General features: G+C 41.0%; 1 protein-coding gene across 1 annotated transcript in view; it reads left to right on the forward strand.

The window, feature by feature from the left end:
* Positions 1-22313, forward strand: part of ECT2L (epithelial cell transforming 2 like) — a 112269-nt gene that overhangs the window by 86023 nt on the left and 3933 nt on the right. The window contains exons 16-19 of the mRNA XM_025383344.1: positions 1967-2040; positions 2136-2292; positions 3613-3678; positions 4608-4696. Coding sequence (XP_025239129.1) covers positions 1967-2040; positions 2136-2292; positions 3613-3678; positions 4608-4696 — 386 coding nt within the window. The remainder of the gene's footprint in view (positions 1-1966; positions 2041-2135; positions 2293-3612; positions 3679-4607; positions 4697-22313) is intronic.

The raw sequence follows: 22313 nt of genomic DNA on the forward strand, positions 1-22313 counted from the left end.
GAGTCCACTGTCACCACTCATCTTCACTGAGGCCTGCAGGAAAGTCCTGTGAGCTGGGAGGCCTCTGGAGGGCTCCTGCCCTTGACAGCTTCCTTTGTAGTATTCCTTCCACCCCACCCAGGGAGTCTAGTCACTGCTGGATAACTTGATGATTCAACAGTTACGTAAATAAGGTAGTTTCATAGGACTGACCTTGGTGACAAGAATTGGAGCAAAGCATCACATGGTATCAGGAACACACTGGTGCCTAAATTTCTTTAGCTATAGATAATGAGGCCTATTTCACTAGCACAGTGTGTGCATATAAGTAAGTACTTAGCTTAAATGTTAGCTATTTAGTTGTGGGGTTTGAGACAGGGTTTCCCTCTGTCACCTAGGCTGGAGTGCAGTGCCATGATCACAGTTCACTGCAGCCTCGACTTCCCCAGGCTCAGGTGATCCTCCTACCTCAGCCTCCCAAGTATCTAGGACTACAGGCATGTGCTACCACACCTGGCTAATTTTTTTTGTATTTTTTTGTAGAGACCGGGTTTCACCATGTTGCCCAGGCTTGTCTTAAACTCCTGGGCTCAAGCAATCCGCCCAACTCTGCCTCCCAAAGTGCTGGGATTACAGGCATGAGCCACCATGCCAGCCAATGTTAGCTATTAATCTGATTGAAATCCATAAATAATTCACTTGGCCTTAGCCGAAAGTCCGAGAATGAAATCGTGAATATTTGATTTCTAGAAGTTAGCACTGCCAACATCTTTTAGGCATGGAAAAGGAGGTAACCTCACAGGTGCTTTAATAGTGATAAATGAATACATTTTAAAACAGATAAGGTAGGTGGGTGGCTCACACCTGTAATCCCAGCACTTTGAGAGGCCTAGGCAGGTGGATCACCTGAGGTCAGGAGTTCGAGACCAGCCTGGCCAACATGGCGAAACTCCGTCTCTACTAAAAATACAAAAATTAGCTGGGCATGGTGGCGGGTGCCTGTAATCCCAGCTACTCGGGAGGCTGAGGCAGGAGCATCGCTTGAACCCGGGAGGCAGAGGTTGCAGTGAGCTGAGATTATGCCACTCTACTCCAGCCTGAGTGACAGAGCGAGACTCTGTCTCAAAAAAAAAACCCAAAAAACAAAAAAACAAATATGAAGTACAGTGGAACACCTGTATAATAAATATTACTATGGAAAACATAATTAATAGAAGCATTAAAGGTGAATACCATTAATAGTCAAGATCTTACTACACTGAAATAACATTTACTGTGTGACAGCCACTTTATGGATAGGATTTTTTTTTTTCCACACCACAAGCATTAGAGATGGTATCTATGTTACAGATGAGAAAACTGAGGCTCAGAAAAGTTAAGTAATTTGATAAGGTTATATATTCGAGTTATTCTCATTCAAATCCAGGCCCACCTGGTTGCAAAGTACATTCTTATTTGTCTATACTGATTAAGTTCAATGAATAGGGTCAGGTCTATGTATAATTAAAACACATTTTTTTTTTTTTTTTGAGACGGAGTCTTGCTCTGTCACCCAGTCTGGAGTGCAGTGGCGCGATCTCGGCTCACTGCAAGCTCTGCCTCTCAGGTTCACGCCATTCTCCTGCCTCAGCCTCCCGAGTTGCGGGGACTACAGGCGCCTGCCACCACGCCCGACTAATTTCTTGTATTTTTAGTAGAGACAGGGTTTCGCCATGTTAGCCAGGTTGGTTTCGATCTCCTGACCTCGTGATCCGCCTGCCTCGGCCTCCCAAAGTGCTGGGATTACAGGCTTTACAGCCACAGTGCCCGGCTGACACACATTCTTAACATACTAGGAAAACACCAATGGCACTGCTAATAGTCTAATTGATTAGATATCGATGTTGCCCTTTTGCTTCAGGCATTCCATAGATCACGCTTGCTCAGTGAAACAGTGGACTTTATAACTATCTCATAAAGTTTTGACAAAATAATCCTCACCTTTTAGTGCAGAGAAATGATACCAGCATTCCGAACTTTCCTGAAGAGGCATGATAAGACCATTGTTACCAAAATGCTGAGGTATGTTCTGAGGGAGAGCACAGCAGGGACCCCCCCCAGAGAGGGCATTCCTGGGCCTTCAGAGACCAGAGTTCCTTTCTCTATGCCTCATACAGCCTGCCGGAGCTGCTGTTGTACCCATCCCGAAGATTTGAAGAATATCTTAATCTTCTCTACGCTGTCAGGCTTCATACCCCTGCAGAGCATGTTGACCGTGGGGACTTGACCACTGCAATTGACCAAATCAAAAAATATAAAAGTTATATAGATCAGGTTGGTTGCTGATAAGAATCTGCATCCTTTAAACATGTTACAATGTCTTTGTGATACTCCCACTCAAAGAGTCTGAGACACCTTATCTTCTTGTGGGGTTCTTTGCTTTAAAGTCTTTCATCCTTTTAATGCTAAATCAACAGTGTGTTCAGTGATTTCCAACACTAAGGGCATCTATTCTAAGCCAAGCAACATGAGACAATGTTTTCAGATATTTGTACAAATACAATAAAATTTTTATGAAAGTTTGAAGAATGAAGTATTTGGACTGATTTTTTACACAACTAAAAGGCAAAAAAATAAAAAATAAGTAAAATCCTTTGTTTCTGAAAGTACTTTTTTGTTTGTTTGAGACGGAGTCTCCCTCTGTCGCCCAGGCTGGAGGGCAGTGGCGCGATCTCAGCTCACTGCAAGCTCTGCCTCGCGGGTTCAGACCATTCTCCTGCCTCAGCCTCCGCAGTAGCTGGGACTACCGGCGCCCGCCACCACGCCTGGCTAATTTTTTCTATTTTTAGTAGATACGGGGTTTCACCGTGTTAGCCAGGATGGTTTCAGTCTCCTGACCTTGTGATCCACCCGCCTTGGCCTCTCAAAGTGTTGGGATTACAGGCGTGAGCCACCGGGCCCGGCCTCTGAAAGTACTTTCAATGCATTAATTAGCTTTCCTGCCTCAGTGAGTACGATGGTCATAATTATTATCTGAAGAAGTAGTTAAGCACCTTGGAGACAGTACTATCATTCTGAAAATATTATTGTATTGTGCATACTGTAAATAGGCATCTGGGCTGAATGTAAACTGCTAACATATTTTTCCATGAAGATACTTTTTTGCATCCAATTTTGTCACTTGCCTTTGTTTTAAAACATTGGGTACAGAGAATTGATTTTTTTTTTTTTTGGAGACAGAGTCTGGCTCTGTCACCAAGGCTTGAGTATAGTGGTGTGATCTCAGCTCACTGCAACCTCTGCCTCCCTGGTTCCAGCAATCCTCCCACCTCAGCCTCTTGGGTAGCTGGGACCACAGGCAGGCGCCACCATGCTTGGCTTTTTTTCTTTTTTTTGGTAGAGATGGGGTTTCACCATGTTGTCCAGGCTGGTCTTGAACTCCTGAGCTCAAGCCATCTGCCCATCTCAGCCTCCCAAAGTGCTGGTATTACAGATGTGAGCCACTGCACCCAGCCCAGAAATTGGAAACTTTCTATTATAACATATGAAAATACCAAGCCCTGTATCAAGTGCCATAAAATATTTTAATCTATTTCTTTTATGAATAAAAATGTCACAATTCTAGTTTGCCTAAAAGTACTTTTTTTCCCCTAGATGAAGCAAAACATCAATATGAAGGATCATCTGTCAGATATACAGAGAATCATCTGGGGATGCCCTGTATGTATTCTTAGGAACTTGCTATATCTCATGCTCATGAATACAACCTCCAATCATTGGCAAAAGGAGACCTACAGACCCCAAGGCAGCTACTATTTGTGGAATGCCTGCTACGTGCCAGGCACTGCCACGCCCTCCCATTTCACATCTTTCTTATCTGCAAGGTTGCTCTATAAGAAGGGGCACAAGTGAGCTTGCCCCTATCCCATAACTTTTCGATAGACTTTGTTCCTTTATTGGTATTACTGTGATCACGATGCCCTTTGAGGAAAGGGGCCATGTGTTCTACTTATTTTCTTTTTTTCCGAGACGGAGTCTCGCACTGTCGCCCAGGCTGGAGTGCAGTGGTGCAATCTCAGCTCACTGCAAGCTCCACCTCCCAGGTTCACACCATTCTCCTTCCTCAACCTCCCAAGTAGCTGGGACTACAGGAGCCCACCACCACGCCTGGCTAATATTTTGTATTTTTAGTAGAAACGGGATTTCACCATGTTGGCCAGGCTGGTTTCCAACATCTGACCTCAGGTGATCCACCCGCCTCGGCCTTCCAAAGGAATCCCACGCCTGGGATTACAGGCGTGAGCCACTGCGCCCAGCCCACTTCTCTTTCTGAATAGTTCCCTTCTTATCCCCCAACCCCAACTTTGTTTTTGATATTAGGAAAGCACTTACAAATAAAACTATAATTTCAGTAGTTTTAAAACTTTGACAAAAATTACTTTTTTTCCCCTTAAATATAGTTTTCTTTGTCAATACTGTGGTCTTTCTAAGAAAATCTGTTTCATAAACAGTGAAAACATTCACTTTTTCATGTTTGAACTGTGTTTTACTTAACATTTGCATATTCTGGGACATAAAATGGTTTGCAGTAGTAAGTTTTTTTATTTAAAAAAATTTATATGTGCTTCTATTTTGTTTTTGATTTATAGACTCTATCAGAAGTAAACAGATATCTAATTAGGGTACAAGATGTAGCCCAACTTCATTGCTGTGATGAAGAAATAAGTTTCTCTCTAAGGTAAACAATAGTTAACTATCCTAAGGCTGTGGACACCTTCCAAGCAGGTGACTGTCTTACTCATCCTGTAGCTCCAGCATTCAGTACAATGTCTGACACAGTAGGTTTGAAATGAATCTGCGCATTAGACTGAAAAGTTACAGACAACTCCCTCCAAGATAGTGTAGGCTATTTTATCACCATTCCAGCCAGCTACTGGGTAGAATGGGAGAAGAAAATTGTCCCTGCCAGGACCACAAACTCCACATAAGCAGGCATTCTAAAGGTTGGTCACTTTTCTTTCTTTTTTTTTTTTTTTTTTTTTGAGATGGCGTCTCACTCACTGCTGCCCAGGCTGGAGTGCAGTGGTGCAATCTCCACTCACTGCAACCTCCGCCTCCAAGCTATTCTCCTGCGTCAGCCTCCCTGAGATTACAGGCACCCGCTGCCATGCCCAGCTAATTTTTGTATTTTTAGTAGAGACAGGGTTTCACCATGTTGGCCAGGTTGGTCTCAAACCCCTGATCTCCAGTGGTCCACCTGCCTTGGCCTCCCAAAGTGCTGGGATTACAGGCATGAGCCACTGCACCCGGCCACTTTTCTACTTAGCTAAGCTCCAAGTGTTGCAGGATTTTCACACCAATGATCTGCTCAAATATAAGAAAGAGAGGACCAATTTATTATCCTCAGATAGTTATTGAGGTCAGTTTTTAACAAGACCTTATGCTATTTAGTTTGCATGATGCTCAGAGTAACCTAAGAAAAAAAGATGGAAGGATGCTACTTTTTATAAATTAGTATCCCCTTTACTCCTTTAGAACAAGGGTGGGCAAAGTTTTCTGTAAACGTTCACATAGTAAATATTTCACGTAGTAAAGATTTTGCTGGCCAAATGATATATGCGGCAACTACCCAACTTTGCTATTGTAAAACAAATCAGCTCTACCAATGATGCAACACATAACAAGTGATACACTATTGATAAACCGTACAAGATATAAATGAACAAACATGACTATGTTCCAATTAAACTTCATTTACAAAAACAGGTGTGGGCCATAGAGTGGTGATCTCTGCTTTAGAAAACTGTTCATCAAACTATGAATAAAATAATAGAAATAAAATAAATAACAAAATAATTAATAGAATAAAATAAAATTCTATTCTCATTCTTTCTTTCTGTATGTAAGTTTGATTTTCAGTATTAATGACAAAGAGTGACTCAGCAAACAGCAACCAAAGGGACAGGAATTAACTCCTTTAATTTGTTCAACTCCAATAAGCGTAATGAAAATTGATTTGTTATTTCAATGAATATTTCAACAAATGTTCCTCAACGGCACAGGGTAGCAGGGTAGGTGGAAGAAATCAGTCCCCTCACCTCCATCCTTACCTAGACTAGATCTTAAATGAAAATCAAATCACACAATATGTCACTTTTCTCATTGTCATGACATTTTTGTTTTCTTTGATCTGTTTTTTTGTTTGTTTGTTTGTTTTGTTTTGTTTTTTGGCTTGTAGCAATAGAAAAGAGCTACAATGATGGAAAGAAATTACCTACCAAACCAGCAATTCTAAACACACTGCTTTGGTAGAAGACATTCTGTGATGATTCCAGTTTTTGATTATTAGATTATTCTACATTCATGTATTCCTTCTCAAACACTCTTCCTTTCTTTACATAAGTTTGATTTTCTACATCATTTTTCTTCTCTCTGCAGAACTTCTTTTAACATTTCTTAATGTTCTACTAAGGTCAATGAATTCTCTCAGTTTGTGTGTGTGTAAAAAATTTATTGTTTGAAGGAAATTTTGCTGGATACAGAATTTTAGGTTGGTGGCTTTTTTCTTTTAACACTTTGTTTATTTCATTCCACACTCTTCTTACTTACATGGTTTCTGAAGAGAAGTTCAGTGTAATTTTTATCCTTGTTCCTCTATAGGTAATATAAACCAACAATACAATTCTAAGCCTCCCAGCCGACTGAATGGACTCCTCCTGTCAGCCAAGGGGATTCCAAAGTAAACCTGAAAAACTAGTTCAGGCCACGATAGGAAGAGGGGATTGGATATGCCTCATTATACTCTCCTCCCTTAAGTATTCAGGCACAACTGACCCAAATTAACATTGAAACAGAGATCTTAAGACTGATAAAATGAATTCCTTGTAGAAATAAGATACCAAATTCCAACTCATCTCCAGTATTGTATCACATGGCAGATAGCAGACCCTGAAATAAATCAGAGTATTTTACCTCAAAATATATTTCTTTGACATATTTTGAAATGGCCCTGCAAAGTAATCTCTTTTGGGAAAATCTCCTCTTTCCAGGTCTTTTCCTGATCCAGGAGAGATTCGGCTAAGAGTATGATAGCTTTTAAGGTCTGATAAGAGACATTTACCATCTATTCTCCCTGAAGCCTGCTACCTGGAGGCTTCATCTACATAATAAGAACACTGGTCTCCACAATCTCTTATCTAAAGCCAGACACTCCTTTCTACTGATTCCAGATCTTCAGATAATAACTCTTTCAACCAATTGCCAATCAAAAAATCTTTTGAATCCCTCCATGACCTGGAAGCCCTTAATTCAAGTTGTCCCATCTTTCTGGATCAAACAAATGTAAAACTTACATGCATTGATTGATGTTTGCCTGTAACTTCTGTCCCCCTAAAATGTATACAATCAAGCTTTAACCCAACCGCCTTGGGTACATTTTCTCAGGACTTCTTGAGACTGTGACCCAGGCCCTGATCACTCATATTTGGCTCAGAATAAATCTCTTTATTTTACAGAGTTTGACTCTTTGTTGACAGTAAGGTGGGTTTTTGTTTTTGTATTCTCTGAAATGACAAAGATTTTCTCTTTTATTTTCTACATCTGAATGTATTATGCCTAGATGTAGTTTTTTTTTTTTGGGGGGGGGTATTTATCCTGTTTTATGTTCTCTGAGCTTCCTGGACCTATGGTTTGCTGTCAATTATTTTGTAAAATCTCCAGTCATTATTACTCCAGATATTTCTTCCATCTCTCTTTCTTCATCTGGTATTCCCATTATGCATATGATTTGCCTTTTGTAACTGTCCCTATAACTTGGATATTCTGTTCTTTCCCCTGGTGGTCCCTACCTGCTACCCCTACTTTGTCCTTGGTCTTTTTTCTCTCTGCTTTTCAGCTTGGCAAGCTTCTATTGACATATCTTCAAGCTCACTGATTCTTTCCTCAGCTGTGTCCAGTATATTAATGACCACACCAAAGGCATTCATTTTTGTTATATTTATTTCTGGTATTACCTTTTCTTTCTTAGAGTTTTGGTCTCTCTTCTTACATTACCTGTCTGTTCTTGCATGTTGTCTACTTTTTTCCATTAAAGTCCTTCACATATTAATCATATTTAACTTTCTGCTCTGATAATTCCAGAATCTCTACTATATCTGAGTCTAGTTTTGATGCTTGCCCTGTCTCTTCAGTCTGTGTATTTTGCCTCTTAGTATCATGTGTGTGTGTATATATATATATATATATATTTTTTTTTTTTTTTGAAACAGAGTGTCACTCTGTCACCTAGGCTGGAGTGTAGTAGTGCAATCTAGGCTCACTGCAGCCTCTGCCTCCTGGGTTCCAGCGATTCTCCTGCCTCAGGCTCCTGGGTAGCTGGGATTACAGGCACGTGCCACCACGCCCAGCTAATTTTTGTATTTTTAGTAGAGACGGGGTTTCACCACATTGGCTAGGCTGGTCTTGAACTCCTGACCTTAGATAATCTGCCCATCTTGGCCTCCCAAAGTGCTAGGATTAAAGGATTGAGCCACCGTGCCCAGCTAGAACCCCTTATAATTTTTTGCTGAATACCAGACATGATGTGTCAGGTAAAAGGAACTAAACAGGCCTTCAGTGTGAAGTTTTATGTTTATCTGGCTGGGAGTTAGGTCATATTTGCTGTTTGTTGTAGCTTGGCGTCAGAGGCTACAGTTTTCTCCCATGTCCTTGTTTTTTTCTCCCTATCATCTTTGGGTTTCCCTAGAGATCCCTTCTTAAATAGGGTCTGAGCCTTGCAGTTATTTTAGCTGTAATCCCATTATCATACCAGAGTCCTACTGCTGTGGTAGTTAAGATGTCAGAGGAGGAAAAATATTCTACAGTTCTGTGATCAATTTTCAGTCTTTTAATGAGTCTTTCACTTCTGGATTGTGACCTTCACAAGTGCTTCTCAGTTTTTGTTTTTCGTTTTTTTTTTCACCTCTAACATGAGACAGTAAGGTTAGAAGTGGCTGGAATTGGGTATTTCCCTTCTCCCAGGTTGATTAGCCTCTGGTAAAATCTCAGTTGGTTAGGTTCTAGTAGAAGTTTCCCTTGAGGTCAGGCCTTTGTTAAGAACAAAATACTGACATTTAAGAAAGATGTTTCGATCCTGAGCAAGATGGCCGAATAGGAACAGCTCCAGTCTCCAACTCCTGGCGCGAGCGACACAGAAGACAGGTGATTTCTGCATTTTCAACTGAGGTACTGGGTTTATCTCACTAGGGAGTGCCTGACAATCAGTGCTGGTCAGCTGCTGCAGCCCGACCAGCAAGAGCTGAAGCAGGGCGAGGCATCGCCTCACCTGGGAAGCACAAGGGGGACGGGAATCCCTTTTCCTAGCTAGGGGAACTGAGACACACAACACCTGGAAAATCGGGTAACTCCCACCCCAATACTGCGCTCTACCAAGGATCTTAGCAAACGGGCACTCCAGGAGACTATATTCCACACCTGGCCGGGAGGGTCCCACGCCCACGGAGCCTCCCTCATTGCTAGCACAGCAGTCTGCGATCTTGCGGCAAGGCAGCAGCGAGGCTGGGGGAGGGGCGCCCGCCATTGCTGAGGCTTAAGTAGATAAACAAAGCCGCTGGAAAGCTCGAACTGGGTGGAGCTCACAGCAGCTCAAGGAGTCCTGCCTGTCTCTGTAGACTCCACCTCCGGGGACAGGGCACAGCTAAACAACAACAACAACAACAACAAAAAGCACCTGAAACCTCTGCAGACACAAACGATTCTGTCTGACAGCTTTGAAGAGAGCAGTGGATCTCCCAACACGGAGGTTGAGATCTGAGAATGGACAGACTACCTGCTCAAGTGGGTCCCTGACCCCTGAGTAGCCTAACTGGGAGACATCCCCCACTAGGGGCAGACCGACACCCCACACCTCACACGGTGGAGTACACCCCTGAGAGGAAGCTTCCATAGCAAGAATCAGACAGGTACACTCGCTGTTCAGCAATATTCTATCTTCTGCAGCCTCTGCTGCTGATACCCAGGCAAACAGGGTCTGGAGTGGACCTCAAGCAATCTCCAACAGACCTACAGCTGAGGGTCCTGACTGTTAGAAGGAAAACTAACAAACAGGAAGGACACCCACACCAAAACCCCATCAGTACGTCACCATCATCAACGACTAGAGGCAGATGAAACCACAAAGATGGGGAAAAAGCAGGGCAGAAAAGCTAGAAATTCAAAAAATAAGAGCACATCACCCCCTGCAAAGGAACGCAGCTCATCGCCAGCAATGGATCAAAGCTAGATGGAGAACGACTTTGATGAGATGAGAGAAGAAGGCTCCAGTCCATCAAACTTCTCAGAGCTAAAGGAGGAACTATGTACCCAGCGCAAAGAAACTAAAAATCTTGAAAAAAAAGTGAAAGAATTGATAACTAGAATAATTAATGCAGAGAAGGCCATAAACGAATGGATAGAGATGAAAACCATGACACGAGAAATACATGACAAATGCACAAGCTTCAGTAACTGACTCGATCAACTGGAAGAAAGAGTATCAGCGATTGAGGATCAAATGAATGAAATGAAGCGAGAAGAGAAACCTAAAGAAAAAAGAAGAAAAACAAATGAACAAAGCCTGCAAGAAGTATGGGATTATGTAAAAAGACCAAATCTATGTCTGATTGGGGTGCCTGAAAGTGAGGGGGAAAATGGAACCAAGTTGGAAAACACTCTTCAGGATATCATCCAGGAGAACTGCCCCAACCTAGTAGGGCAGGCCAACATTCAAATTCAGGAAATACAGAGAATGCCACAAAGATACTCCTCGAGAAGAGCAACTCCAAGACACATAATTGCCAGATTCACCAAAGTTGAAATGAAGGGAAAAATCTTAAGGGCAGCCAGAGAGAAAGGTCGGGTTACCCACAAAGGGAAGCCCATCAGACTAACAGCAGATCTCTCAGCAGAAACTCTCCAAGCCAGAAGAGAGTGGGGGCCAATATTCAACATTCTTAAAGAAAAGAATTTTAAACCCAGAATTTCATATCCAGCCAAACTAAGTTTCATAAGTGAAGGAGAAATAAAATCCTTTACAGATAAGCAAATGCTTAGAGATTTTGTCACCACCAGGCCTGCCTTACAAGAGACCCTGAAGGAAGCACTAAACATGGAAAGGAACAACTGGTACCAGCCATTGCAAAAACATGCCAAAATGTAAAGACCATCAAGGCTAGGAAGAAACTGCATCAACTAACGAGCAAAATAACCAGTTAATATCATAATGGCAGGATCAAGTTCACACATAACAATATTAACCTTAAATGTAAATGGACTAAATGCTCCAATTAAAAGACACAGACTGGCAAACTGGATGAAGAGTCAAGACCCATCAGTTTGCTGTATTCAGGAGACCCATCTCACATGCAGAGACATACATAGACTCAAAATAAAGGGATGGAGGAAGGTCTACCAAGCAAATGGAGAACAAAAAAAAGCAGGGGTTGCAATACTAGTCTCTGATAAAATAGACTTTAAACCATCAAAGATCAAAAGAGACAAAGAAGGCCATTACATAATGGTAAAGGGATCAATTCAACAGGAAGAGCTAACTATCCTAAATATATATGCACCCAATACAGGAGCACCCAGATTCATAAAGCAAGTCCTTAAAGACTTACAAAGAGACTTAGACTCCCATACAATAATAATGGGAGACTTCAACACCCCACTGTCAACATTAGACAGATCAACGAGACAGAAAGTTAACAAGGATATCCAGGAATTGAACTCATCTCTGCAGCAAGCAGACCTAATAGACATCTACAGAACTCTCCACCCCAAATCAACAGAATATACATTCTACTCAGCACCACATCACACTTATTCCAAAATTGACCACATAATTGGAAGTAAAGCACTCCTCAGCAAATGTACAAGAACAGAAATTATAACAAACTGTCTCTCAGACCACAGTGCAATCAAGACTAAGAAACTCAATCAAAACCGCTCAACTACATGGAAACTGAATAACCTGCTCCTGAATGACTACTGGGTACATAACGAAATGAAGGCAGAAATAAAGATGTTCTTTGAAACCAATGAGAACAAAGATACAACATACCAGAATCTCTGGGACACATTTAAAGCAGTGTGTAGAGGGAAATTTATAGCACTAAATGCACACAAGAGAAAGCTGGAAAGATCTAAAATTGACACTCTAACATCACAATTAAAAGAACTAGAGAAGCAAGAACAAACACATTCAAAAGCTAGCAGAAGGCAAGAAATAACTAAGATCAGAGCAGAACTGAAGGAGATAGAGACACAAAAAACCCTCCAAAAAAATCAATGAATCCAGGAGTTGGTTTTTTGAAAAGATCAACAAAATTGATAGACCGCTAGCAAGACTAATAAAGAAGAAAAGAGAGAAGAATCAAATAGACGCAATAAAAAATGATAAAGAGGATATCACCACCGACCACACAGAAATACAAACTACCATCAGAGAATACTATAAACACCTCTACGCAAATAAACTGGAAAATCTAGAAGAAATGGATAATTTCCTGGACACTTATACTCTCCCAAGACTAAACCAGGAAGAAGCTGAATTCCTGAATAGACCAATAGCAGGCTCTGATATTGAGGCAATAATTAATAGCCTACCAACGAAAAAAAGTCCAGGACCAGATGGATTCACAGCTGAATTCTACCAGAGGTACAAGGAGGAGCTGGTACCATTCCTTCTGAAACTATTCCAATCGATAGAAAAAGAGGGAATCCTCCCTAACTCATTTTATGAGGCCAACATCATCCTGATACCAAAGCCTGGCAGAGACACAACAAAAAAAGGGAATTTTAGACCAATATCCCTGATGAACATTGATGCAAAAATCCTCAATAAAATACTGGCAAACCGGATCCAGCAGCACATCAAAAAGCTTATCCACCATGATCAAGTGGGCTTCATCCCTGGGATGCAAGGCTGGTTCAACATTCGCAAGTCAATAAATGTAATCCAGCATATAAACAGAACCAAAGACAAAAACCACATGATTATCTCAATAGATGCAGAAAAGGCCTTTGACAAAATTCAACAGCCCTTCATGTTAAAAACGCTCAATAAATTCGGTATTGATGGAATGTATCTCAAAATAATAAGAGCTATTTATGACAAACCCACAGCCAATATCATACTGAATGGGCAAAAACTGGAAGCATTCCCTTTGAAAACTGGCACAAGACAGGGATGCCCTCTCTCACCACTCCTGTTCAACATAGTGTTGGAAGTTCTGGCTAGGGCAATCAGGCAAGAGAAAGAAATAAAGGGTATTCAGTTAGGAAAAGAGGAAGTCAAATTGTCCCTGTTTGCAGATGACATGATTGTATATTTAGAAAACCCCATTGTCTCAGCCCAAAATCTCCTTAAACTGATAAGAAACTTCAGCAAAGTCTCAGGATACAAAATTAATGTGCAAAAATCACAAGCATTCTTATACACCAGTAACAGACAAACAGAGAGCCAAATCATGAATGAACTTCCATTCACAATTGCTTCAAAAAGAATGAAATACCTAGGAATCCAACTTACTAGGGATGTAAAGGACTTCTTCAAGGAGAACTACAAACCACTGCTCAGTGAAATCAAAGAGGACACAAACAAATGGAAGAACATACCATGCTCATGGATAGGAAGAATCAATATCATGAAAATGGCCATATTGCCCAAGGTTATTTATAGATTCAATGCCATCCCCATCAAGCTACCAACGAGTTTCTTCACAGAATTGGAAAAAACTGCTTTAAAGTTCATATGGAACCAAAAAAGAGCCCGCATTGCCAAGACAATCCTAAGTCAAAAGAACAAAGCTGGAGGCATCACGCTACCTGACTTCAAACTATACTACAAGGCTACAGTAACCAAAACAGCATGGTACTGGTACCAAAACAGAGATATAGACCAATGGAACAGAACAGAGTCCTCAGAAATAATACCACACATCTACAGCCATCTGATCTTTGACAAACCTCAGAAAAACAAGAAATGGGGAAAGGATTCCCTATTTAATAAATGGTGCTGGGAAAATTGGCTAGCCATAAGTAGAAAGCTGAAACTGGATCCTTTCCTTACTCCTTATACGAAAATTAATTCAAGATGGATTAGAGACTTAAATGTTAGAACTAATACCATAAAAACCCTAGAAGAAAACCTAGGTAGTACCATTCAGGACATAGGCATGGGCAAAGACTTCATGTCTAAAACACCAAAAGCAATGGCAACAAAAGCCAAAATTGACAAATGGCATCTAATTAAACTAAAGAGCTTCTGCAGAGCAAAAGAAACTACCATCAGAGTGAACAGGCAACCTACAGAATGGGAGAAAATTTTTGCAATCTACTCATCTGACAAAGGGCTAATAAAGAACTCAAACAAATTTACAAGAAAAAAACAAACAACCCCATCAAAAAGTGGGCAAAGGATATGAACAGACTGTTCTCAAAAGAAGATATTCATACAGCCAACAGACACATGAAAACATGCTCATCATCACTGGCCATCAGAGAAGTGCAAATCAAAACCACAATGAGATACCATCTCACACCAGTTAGAATGGCAATCATTAAAAAGTCAGGAAACAACAGGTGCTGGAGAGGATGTGGAGAAACAGGACCACTTTTACACTATTGGTGGGACTGTAAACTAGTTCAACCATTATGCAAAATAGTATGGCGACTCCTCAAGGATCTAGAACTAGAAGTACCATATGACCCTGCCATCCCATTACTGGGTATATACCCAAAGGATTATAAATCATGCTGCTATAAAGACACATGCACACGTATGTTCATTGCGGCACTATTCACAATAGCAAAGACTTGGAATCAACCGAAATGTCCATCAGTGACAGACTGGATTAAGAAAATGTGGCACATATACACCATGGAATACTATGCAGCCATAAAAAAGGATGAGTTTGTGTCCTTTGTAGGGACATGGATGCAGCTGGAAACCATCATTCTCAGCAAACTATGGCAAGAACAGAAAACCAAACACCGCATGTTCTCACTCATAGGTGGGAACTGAACAATGAGATCACTTGGACTCAGGAAGGGGAACATCACACACCGGGGCCTATCACGGTGGGGGGGGGAGGGGGGATTGCATTGGGAGTTATACCTGATGTAAATGATGAGTTGATGGGTGCTGATGAGTTGATGAGTGTAGCACACCAACATGGCACAGGTATACATATGTAACAAACCTGCACGTTATCCACATGTACCCTGGAACTTAAAGTATAATAAAAAATGAAAAATAAATAAAAAAATAAAAAAAATAAAAAAAAGAACAAAGTACTCTGGGCATATTTCAAAATGGTACTTTTCTCCTCCCCACCATGCAAGAATATTGTATATGTATTCATATAAATATATATATTTGGGTTTTTTTTGAGACAGGGTCTCACTCTTTCACCCAGATTGGAATGCAGTGGCCTGAGCTCCAGTTCACCACAACCTCCGCCTCTCAGCCTCAAGGGATTCTCCCGCCTCAGTCTCCTGAGTAACTGGGATTACGGGTGCACGCCACTACTGCTCGGCTCATTTTTGTATTTTTAGTAGAGACGGGGTTTTTACCATGTTGGCCAGGCTGGTCTTGAACTCCTGACCTGTAATGATCCACCTGCCTCAGCCTCCCAAAGTACTGGGATTACAGGCATGAGCCACCGCTCCCAGCCAGGAAAAGGAAATTTTTTATTAGCTCTTCATTGCAAGAATCTGGAAGGCTCCTAGAGGCAAAACTCACACCAGTGTGCAAGCCCAGAGGTATTAAATGCTAAAGCTAGTCTACACTCTATCTCTAGTAGTTAATCCAATACCCTTCAAGCATCCTTACTCCATACAGGCAATTTCTGTTTCTGATAAGCTTTGATTCTCTGTAGCAGCCTATCATTCCAGCTTTTGGGGTGATAACTTCAATTCTATAATGGATCGGAGAAAAGCTGTTGATTCTGAGTTCTTCAGCTACTTGTTGTTGTTGTTGTGAGGACAGAATTGGCAACTTCCAAGCTCTTTTTTTTTTTTTTAATTATTATTATTATTTTTTGAGACGAAGTCTAGCTCTGTTGCCAGGCTAGAGTGCAGTGGCACAATCTCAGCTCACTGCAACCTCTGCCTCCCAGGTTCAAGCAATTCTCCTGTCTCAGCTTCCCACGTAGCTGGGACTACAGGCGCGTGCCACCACATCCAGCTAATTTTTGTATTTTTAGTAGAGATGGGGTTTCACCATGTTGGCCAAGATGGTCTTAATCTCTTGACTTTGTGATCCGCCCGCCTCAGCCTCCCAAAATGCTGGGATTACAGGCGTGAACTACCACACCTGGCCTGCAACTTCCAAGCTCTTTACATGTGGACTGGAAGCTGGAGGTCTAGTTATTACAAAATAGATTTCGGTCTTCAGTACTTGGACAACAAATGAGAATACTTTGAAGATTTAGGATAATTCAAGATCATTTTACGTTTTAATTGTGAGGTATATTTATATTTAAATAGGCACTGCTCTAAGCTATGAGATATGAGGTATGAAAAATTTACCAGGCCCAGAGAGACATGAGTATGGGACTTCAGTCACACCTCCCCATCCATGCTGGCCTGGGGGCAATTGTTCCTAGGCTACCTCACCCATTATCTTCACATTACTGGAAATCATAGACAAAGAACAATTATAGTCAATCAATAGTTTGTGCTATTTTAGTGTAAAATCTTGATAAACAACTCTGGAACTGCCTCTTCTTTTTCTTTTAAAATCCACTTGTAAATGCTACTAATTGGGGTGTATATTCCTGGTAACTGAATCTATGCTCCAGGGTTGCAGTCTCCAAGCTTAGCCCAAATAAACTCTACTTATATTGATTTTGCCTCAGCTTCTTCCTTTTAGGTCAATGACACTGTCTCAGTGATGACATTTATATTATTTGCTAATAAATTTAAATGTAATTTCAAATAAATATTTGAAATTGGCTGGGTGTGGTGGCTCATTCCTGTAATCCCAGCACTTTGGAAGGCTGAGGTGGGAGGATCACTTGAGGTCAGGAGTTCTAGACCAGCCTAGGCAACATAGTGAGACCCCGTCTCTACGGGGGGGAAAAAAAGTTTTGAAATTAGGTAAATGCAAACAGGCTCATATTCCAAAAGATATCACACAATACTTAGCCTGCAACCTTGTTTTCTGTCATTTTAGAAAATCACATAAAACTCAAGGAATGCCATCCCCATTTCTACCAGGAATTTTTACTTAGAGGAAATATACTCTGCTTGTATTTATACATACAGTACCAACTCATATAAGGCTTTACTCTTTACCATATGTTAACTTCTCTCATTTGATAGATTTAACTACAATTACCTGATGAGGCAGGTAGGACAGGAACCATGTTATGGGTGGGCAATCTGGCTTAAGTTGCCTGAAGTCACAAAGTAAGTGCTGGTCTTGGAATTTAGAACCAGGTCTCTCGGTGCACAGGCAATGCTGTTTCCAGTGATTAGACCAGGAGGCAGAAAGGTGAACCAAGTCTTCCTTATAATAATCTAACATAGTAACAATTACTGAACAAATACATATTTTTCTTTTTCTGAGACAGTCTCCTTCTGTTGCCCAGGCTGGAGTGCAGTGGTGCGATCTCAACTCACTACAACCTCTGCCTCCCGGGTTCAAGCGATTCTCGTGCCTCAGCCTCCCAAAATAGCTTGAAGTACAGGGGCATGCCATCACGCCCAGCTAATTTTTTTGTGTATTTTTAGTAGAGATGGGGTTTCACCATATTGGCCAGGCTCATCTTGAAATCCCGGCCTCAAGTGATCCACCCATCTTGGCCATGTGTGAGCCACTGCACCTGGCCACAAATAACAGACAATAACTATGACACAGAAAGAACGAGTGTTTGCATTCTAAATGAAATTTAAAATAGAGATGAAGTCATACAGTCATTTTAAGAGCTGGGAAATTCAGAGGGCAATTTGTTCCTCTGGGGACATGGACCATTATTTTGGGTATGTTAAACTTTTAGAATATATTTTGTACCTTGGAACTTCTGTATTATTGTTTTTATCATAAACACCGATTTTCATGTCTGTGATTTTAAACTTGCTGATTTTTTTTTTTTCCCTTAATGAGATGGGGTCTTGCCACACTGGCCAGGCTGGTCTTGAATTCCTGGGCTCAGACGATCCTCCCAACTTGGCCTCCCAAAGTGCTGGGATTACAGGCGGGAGCCACTGCACGTGGCCAAAGCTTGCTGATTTTTAAGCATGCTTTTTTTCTTCCAACGGAGTCTTACCAAAGGTACAAAAGTGGTGCAGGACTGGTGAATAGAGGCCTGGCCTTGTTCATCAAATAGAGCCATCTACTTCCCAGGCCAATTTTCCTTGGGGAAATATCCTATTATACTGCCAAAAAGACATACTGTAAATTTTCCTCTTAGCTTCCCCCAAAGGGATCTACAGTCATTTAGCAGGTAACTATGCGTTAGAGAAAACGTACTCAGGCTTCTCAAGGGTACTAGATTTTGGTCCAGAATTGACTCATTCTGGGGACCCCCAACGCCACTGTGATCCACCAGGCTGGGTGATAAACAGTTTCAACTCAGGTCAGCTCACTGTGGAGCTGATGACCTGCTGTTGTCCATGTACCGAAACTCTCTTTTTGAGAGAGTTTCACTCTTGTTGCCCAGGCTGGAGTGCAATGGCGTGATCTCGGCTCACTGCAAACTCCGTCTCCTGGGTTCAAGCGATTCTCTTGCCTCAGCTTCCTAAGTGGCTGGGATTATCTGTAGGCTCCACACCCATGGGTTCAACTGAGGATGGAAAACATTAAAAAATAAATACAATTAAAACAAACAAATAAAAACCTCATATGGTATAAGTATTCACATAGTGTTTACATTGTATTAGATAAATGATTTAGAGAGATTATACGAAAATACCAAGCATCCTCAGATTTTGGTATTTGCAGGAGGTCCTGGAACACATTCCCCATGGATATCAAGGGATGACTGTATTTGCTTTTGCATATTTAGAGGAACTGCTAAATTTTTAGAGTTTTTGGTGTTTGGTCTGTGGATAAACACTGTTAGAGATCTTGAGGGGCTTAATTTAGTAAATGGCTTTTGAAAAGTTTTTCTAGATAAAAATCATATATAAAATAGCCCTCTCAGAATCAGATTGAAATAATAACCTCTTTGTGTGTTTCTTTCCCTCACTCATGTCCTCGGAATACAAAAGGCTCAATTCTAAGCTCAAGTTAGTATGGCTGCTCCATCCCCTCCCTGGGCCAACCATCCACCTGGTCCAAGTGGGCCACAAAACTGGAATTCTCTTTCATTCACCTCTAATATCAGTGTGATCCCTTCCAAAGGAAAAAACTGAACATCAATTTACCAAAGCAAGTACCTCTTTGAATGCTACTTCTTCAAAGCACTCTGTTGGCATATTTCCTGATATTTGGATACAGCAGTTTTATTACAGATTTGAACAGTTTTCTAAACTTCTATGATAGGAGACATAATTGTTCTTATGGATATGGTAAAAAAAAATATTGCTCCCCCTCTCCCGCAAAAAGTAAGACTATGGTAGAATTCTTTCGCCTATTCAAAATGGCTACTCACCACATACTGCCCATCACACAGACTTAAAATGCACCCCCTGCCTTTCTTGCTTCCACTCTCCCTCATCCTTAGTTCTATTCATTCCTTTATTCTCAGAATAACCTATTGACTTGATCTAGAAATATTTTTTGCAAGATATCAGTAAATGTGAAGCACCCCACTCTTCCCAGCCTAAATCATAACCAAAGACAGAAGAAAATGTTTGAAAGAAAGAGCTAGCTCTAGTGGCTGGGTGACCACTGTTTCCATTGATCCACACACCTAAAACAACTCCTACTTCCTAACACTGTCCAAGTAGCTGAACCTGAAACATGGTACTCTTGGACATTTTAAAACTACCTGATGAAGTCCTTTGCCCAGTTCTGAGGCATAGCTGTAACTAACAAATGACTGAAGTGCCTTACTACTCAAAGTGTGTCCCGCAGATCTGTGGACTCAGCATCATCAGGGAGCGTGCCAGAAATGCAGAATTCTCAGGCCACCCAAGCTCTATTCAATCAGAATCTGCATTTTAACAAAATCACCAAGTAAATCAGAAGCAAATTAAAGCTATTACCATATAGTTTTAAATATGAATTATAGCAGCTTTTATGAAGAACAACCTGGAGGTATTTGATAAAAATATACACAGCAGTCCCCCCTTATCCATGAAAATACCTTTTAAGACCCCCAGTAGATGGCTGAAACCTCACAGTACTGAGCCCTATAATATCACATTTTTTGCTATACATTCATACGTATGATAAAGTTGAAAGACTAGGTACCATAAGAGATTACTTAATAAAATAGAACAATTATGACGACATAAAGTAATAAAAGTTATGTAAAGGTTTATCTGTGGAAAGAGAAACCATAAATAAGGGGGGACTCCGTGTAGCCTTTGACCAATCCATCCTACTCTCAGGAATTGTATCTGACAGAACAAATATTAGGACTTTGTTTCTATGTAAGAAATCTGTTCATTGCAACATTCACAGTGGCAATGGAGAAAAAAACAAATGAAGTAAGAGAGAGAGGGAGGGAAAAAAAGGAGGGGACCCAAGCCTCTTAACAAAGCAAATGTCCATCAAAGGAGAACACCCATCAATAGGGGAAGAGTTGAATAAATGATGTTGTACCCACACCATGAAGTACTGGTTAGCCATTAAAAGGAAGGAATAAAAGTCCTATCCATTAACTTGAAGTGATTTCCATTGCTGAGTGAGAAAAGCCAGAAAAGAGTAGGGAAAATCTTAGCATTTTTGTAAGATAACCTTTCCTGTACATAGATACGTGTGTGTGTGTGTGTGTGTGTATGTATGTGTTTACCTGGGCAAGTACAAAAGAGTGGAAATGTACTAGGTTGATAACTTGGGTGATCTGAGTGAAGACAGGTGAGGTCGTGCTATGTGGAAAAGTGGAGGGGGAAAGAGGTACGCTAAATAAAAGCCAATAGCAGGGATTGATGTCACTTAAGCATTTTGTAATACTTTATGTTCTAAACTGACAATGTAAAAATCAAACAAAAATGGTGAAGATGAAAAATAAGAGACCCGAACAAGCATAAATATATGGACTCCTCATTAGAGTAACTTCCTGAGGGTTCCTTGATGCTTCTGATAGGAAAACAATTATCCTCTATTAAAACATTTAGTTTGCTTCACTTAGCCACCCCTGGTCGGGGGGAATTGGAAGGTGGAGTGGGTTTCCACAAGCTCCTCCCAGGCTATCACCACTCACCCCCACAGGACAGATAACCCACACTAGAGCAGAGTGAGGCCTGCCAACACAGCAATCTCGCTCCAATGACAGAAAAGTAGAGGATAACAGATGGGAGGTTGAGGACAACAAATTTTACTCCTTGATAAATATGCCTACGGTTGACCATGGTAGCAACCTCAGCAAAAACAAAGAACTATTTAATTTTTACCTTTCAAACTGATGAACTATATTAGGTTATCTACTACTTTCCAATCAAAAGTAAAAATTTTTGTATTTACTTCTACATAGTGGTTAAATGCTTTTTTCTCCTATTAATACACCTCATGCCAAATTAGTTCTTGTGTTTCTCTCTACCCCAACTTGTTATCCTTTTTTTTTTTTTTTTTTTTTTTTTTTTTTAAGAGACGGAGTCTTGCTCTGTCGCCCAGGCTGGAGTGCAGTGGTGCAATCTTAGCTCACTCCAATCTCCGACTCCCGGGTTCAAGTGATTCTCTTGTCTCAGCCTCCCAAGTAGCTAGGACTATAGGTGTGCACCACCATGCTTGGCTAATTTTTGTATTTTTAGTAGAGATGTGGTTTCACTATGTTGGCCAGGCTGGTATTGGAACTCCTGACCTAGTAATCAGCCTGCCTCGGCCTCTCAAAGTGCTAGGATTACAGGTGTGAGCCGCTGCGCCAGGCCTTGTTATCCTTAAAGGTGAAAAAAAAACAAAGACTTATTTTCTTCAGATTGCCCAAATACATCAAAATACCAACACTGACAAAAATTTACCAACACAGATATAATTCATTTCATGAAGAAGGGAAAGTCAGTGTTTCTTTTCCCACATGGATTACCAAATACTTATCCCATGGACAAACTCAAAGCACTCCACCAGGAGCCCTGAGGGCCCACAGTACTGACCTGACCTCAGAGACACAAGAGGGGCGAATCACATCGGGAGGAATATTATACTGAGAACTTCAACCAGCCATTCAAAATGTCAGTAGTGGGGTAAAAACCTTGACTAGTGACTT

Source organism: Theropithecus gelada, chromosome 4, assembly GCF_003255815.1.
Source record: "Theropithecus gelada isolate Dixy chromosome 4, Tgel_1.0, whole genome shotgun sequence".
NCBI classification, from domain to species: domain Eukaryota; kingdom Metazoa; phylum Chordata; class Mammalia; order Primates; family Cercopithecidae; genus Theropithecus; species Theropithecus gelada.